The sequence below is a fragment of the Volvox carteri genome, assembly GCF_000143455.1.
Source record: "Volvox carteri f. nagariensis unplaced genomic scaffold VOLCAscaffold_47, whole genome shotgun sequence".
NCBI lineage: Eukaryota > Viridiplantae > Chlorophyta > Chlorophyceae > Chlamydomonadales > Volvocaceae > Volvox > Volvox carteri.
In genome coordinates this window covers 253,827-258,030 of record NW_003307590.1, presented here as the reverse complement: position 1 = coordinate 258,030, position 4,204 = coordinate 253,827, and the positions used below count along the sequence as shown (strand labels likewise).

General features: G+C 53.4%; 1 protein-coding gene across 1 annotated transcript in view; it reads left to right on the top strand.

Moving 5' to 3' along the window:
- VOLCADRAFT_106596 (uncharacterized protein) overlaps positions 1 to 3,549 on the top strand; it is a gene marked incomplete at its 5' end in the record, with an annotated part of 24,419 nt that extends 20,870 nt beyond the window's left edge. The window contains 5 exons of the mRNA XM_002954937.1: positions 386 to 508; positions 896 to 991; positions 1,576 to 1,655; positions 2,011 to 2,080; positions 2,750 to 3,549. Of these exons, the coding sequence (XP_002954983.1) occupies positions 386 to 508; positions 896 to 991; positions 1,576 to 1,655; positions 2,011 to 2,080; positions 2,750 to 2,764 (384 nt within the window). The 3' untranslated portion in view covers positions 2,765 to 3,549. The remainder of the gene's footprint in view (positions 1 to 385; positions 509 to 895; positions 992 to 1,575; positions 1,656 to 2,010; positions 2,081 to 2,749) is intronic.
- Between the last annotated feature and the right edge of the window lie 655 nt (positions 3,550 to 4,204).

Genomic DNA, 4,204 nt, shown 5'->3' with positions numbered 1-4,204 from the left:
GGTGGGGGGGGAGGGTGAGGATTCCTCACTGGGGAGAGGAGCCTAGCTGTGTGGCCTTTCGTGGGGGCCCGGGGAATGTGTGTGGTACATGTGTGTATGGGGGGGGGTGATACAGTATTGGCGGGAGAGGGCGTTTGTGTGTATGTATGTGTATGTGTATGTGTATGTATGTCCCGGGATCCGGTTGGTTGGTTGGTTGGTTGGTTGGTTTTCCCGGCCAATTCCTTCACCACGGGATTCGTCATTGCTCTGTCATTCCGCTTTCCCTTTAGGACTTGTAAGAGTTGTTCGTAAATTCATAAGGTGTACGCACTGACGTACAGACGCACATCCGGATGTTGCCTCCTTTTAACGCTCGCCCGTCTGCGGCGGCGTGCTACGGCAGATGGACGAGCTGCGCAAGGACCGGGAAGAGGATGACGTGGTCATGTCGTACGAGCTGGATGAGCGGCTGCAGGAGGAGCGTGCTGAGACCGGCAAGCAGCTAGATGCCATGAAGGCGCAGGTGGTGGGGGAGGGGGGCCCGTAGTAGGGCGGCGGCGGCAGCGGCGTAGGAGAACTCTTTGTGTGTGCCATGTAGGAATGCGTACATACATACGTACATACATACGTACATACGTACATACATAACCATTTTTCTTTCTACACCGTCATCCCCACCCATCCAGACGCCCTCAACACCGAACTATAACCCTAATTAACTCCCCAACAAAACCCCCAACAAAACCCCCAACAAAACCCCAACAGAAACCCCAACAAAAACCCCAACAAAAACCCCAACAAAAACTCCAACAAAAACTCCAACAAAAACCCCAACAAAAACCCCAACAAAAACCCCAACAAAACCCCAACAAAAACCCCAACAAAAACCCAACAAAAACCCAACTCCATGCAGCTGTCCAAGGAGATTGAGGCGGGAGAGGCGGCCCTGAAGAAGGCGGCTCGAGATGAGGCAGTGGCGGATCTGGAAAAGAAGATGCACATGGCGCTGGTGAGAACTCGCAGCTTGGGGAGGGGAGGTGGTGGTGGGGAACGAGAGGGGGGAAGGGGGAAGGGGAGGGGAGGGGAGGTGGTGGTGGGGAACGAGAGGTGGAGAGGGGAAGGGGATGTGGAGAGAGGATGTGTATGGTTGTATGTATGTATGCCGTGTGCGCGTCTGTGTGTGTATATGCACGGTGATATCCGACTTTCCGCATCTTAACCTGATCTCAGGGGGAATCCCTAGATGTCTGTGTGTGTGTGGGGGGGGGGCATGTGCCCTTGTGAAGGGGGCATTTGTGCATGCGTGCATTTGTGTGTTTTGCAAAATGTTTGTGTGCTAAGTGTATTTCACAGCGACCCATTCGGGTGTGCGCGTCCACGCCCTCAAGCACAGAGGCCCCCTTCTCCCCCCCCACCTGACCGGCCTTCTATGCCTCTTTACTCCACACAACATCACACAACATCAAATCACACGCACCCCACCCCACTCCACCCCACCCCACTCCGTTTCATCACCCCCATATGGCCGCCCCACCCGCCCCTCCCGTTCCTCCATGCGGGGCCACCCCCCCTCCCTCGCCCCCTCCCCTGCAGGACGTCTCCCTGGACCGCATTCGCGGGGAGCTGGCGGAGGACATCAAGCCCCTGCAGCAGGATGTGGAGAGACTCAAAGCGTCAGTCGGAGGGGGGGGAGGAGGGGGAGGAGGAGGGGGAGGAGGAGGGCAGAAGCGGTAGTAGCAGTAGCAGCAGCAGTAGCAGTAGCAGCAGTAGCAGCAGTAGCAGCAGTAGCAGTAGAGAAATGGGTGAACTGGGCATTTCGGAAAAGGAAGATGCAAAAAGGGTCCTCCGGGGTAATACCGGGTTGGCGGTTGGTAGTTGGCGGCTGCTCTCTGTTCTGTGTGTGTGTGTGTGTGTGTGTGTGTGTGTGTTTTTGTGTGTGTTGTGTTGTGTTGTGAAATGAGAAGTCATGTTGGGTTACGAGACAGGGCCCTATGTCGTACCCTGCAAGGTACGGCCTTGACCTCCAAGGCCACGACGACCTGACATGAGCTGCTGTTTGCTCGTTGTTGTGTTGTTGGTCCCGTGTGTTTGTTGGGCCGTAAGCCCCGTGCGTGCGAAATGTGCGCGGGAAGGAAAGCGAGGAATGGCGCGAGGAAGGGAAGGGAAGGAGGTAGTACTTGACACCAAGTTAGCGACCCCCAAGTAGCCCCCCAGTAGCCAACCACTCACCAACTGATTCAAGTGGCTCCTCCGCTCCGGAACGATCCGACGATCCGAATTCATTAAATCCTTCCGTACCTTCCGTACATTCAGCCAGTCAATCTGGATGCGAGTGGTGGATTCGTTAATGCTGTGATGCGCTGGGTTTTTTAGTGATGGTGATGGGGTGTGTGAGTGTGTGTGTATGTGTATGTGTATGTGTGTGTATGTGTGAGTGTGAGAGAGAGAGAGAAAATCGAATGGACAGACAGACATGTAGACGGACAGATTCACTGATGGGATTCTATCGCCTTGCGTGTGGGCCGCTGCTTGGCTTGGCTTAGTGAGGGAGGTGAGGGGGGTGAGGTGAGGTGAGGGGGGTGAGGTGATGGAATGAACGGCGTTGTTGTGGGTTCAGGGTGTGTAGCAGCGGCGATCAGGTCCCGGGACCCAGGGGCGCCCGGGCAGGGGCACCATCTGGCGGTCAGTTGGCCCCCAGGAGGGGGGAGCCTTCTCATGGCAGCCTGCTTGCTGCTCTGCTTGCTGGTCTCTGTCTGATGTCGATCAGGTCGGCGACATTTAGATGTACGATTTATACGACAGTCATGCGTCACGTGTTCACACGTGTGTGTGTGTGTGTGTGTGTGTATGCGGTGCGTGCCTGCGCACGTGCCGCATGGCGCCAACATCGATTGACCAACAACAACACCAAAACATGTTTATGAATGTATGTATGTGATCAACGTGCAAATATGTATGCCTGTATGTCTGTGCCTATGTCTGTATCTCTTGACTGTTATAAAGGTAATACTCCCTAACATGAAACCGGCTATAGCCCCTTTGAGTGACCGATATGCCGTACTGCAGCTGTCGCCGCGCGCGCCAAGGTGTTACGACGTGTTTTTCTTGCCGTGCAGTACGGCAAGGACACTATTTTGTTTTATGCATGCGTGCTTTATTGCTATTCTGGAAGATGGACGGAAAAGGGTGGACCGAGTCGGTTGGCGTAGTTGTTAAACACAGGGTACTTGTACGAGCTTGGACTGAATGCCGTACTTCTGCGCAAAATGATGTTCGAGCATGACGAATAACTCAATGGTGCAAGTTGCCGTCCAAGGGATATTCCCCCCTCTGTAATCAGCTGCGGGCGTATATGCTCGGGTAGATATTTTGGCGAAGAGCGTACGGATGTCGTACCTTTTCCGCGTTGATGCATGTCGTGCCTTTTCCGTGTTGATGAGTGTCGTACCTCCTTTGTGTCTGCGGATGCGGGTGAGTATGACGGAGTGAGTGGGCATGGATGCAGTGCTTGTGTGCGTGCGTACACTCCCTTGTTCGCGCATGCGGCGGTCAACATCGCTCGGGTGCATATGTGTGAATACTCCCGCCTGTTGTAGGTTAAGGGATGTATGAATAGAAGCAGCTTACACGATAGATTATGCGTCGAAATGAGCAGCTGCAAGAAGGTAGGTTAAGGCTGTGCAGAAGCCCTTTAACATGTGAATGTCCAAAAAACAGATAGCATCCACACACAGGCGCGCTGTCACAAACACGATCACTATTTTTCTCAGACTGCATTGTTAATGCGATGATAACAGCTGCTACCATGCACAGTCGGCGGGGGCGTCCCCACGATTGATGAAAGGTGCGGCGGAGGAAAGCACAAAAGTTACGGCTTGATAAAAAGTGACTCCGGATATATCGAGTGCGTCCGCATAATGCCGCAGTCCCCCAGCAAAACGTTTTCGTCGCTTGACTAGCTGAGGTTTCAATAGACCGAGGTCGTCAGCCAAATTCTGCATTCTAATTTATAGCAGCTTATTGAAAAAATATATATTTCTAATGCAAAATAACGAAACAGAACTCGTTAATGGCTGTTGGATACTGGGGCACTGAACACCGGACAGCTTCAGCACTGTTGCGTGGTACGCGCAAGGATGCGTTTCAGGTTCTCTGCTGAGTATGCTTAGCGATACAACTGGTTTTTAATTCTATGACCATCGGCGAGGCATCCATCTACTGA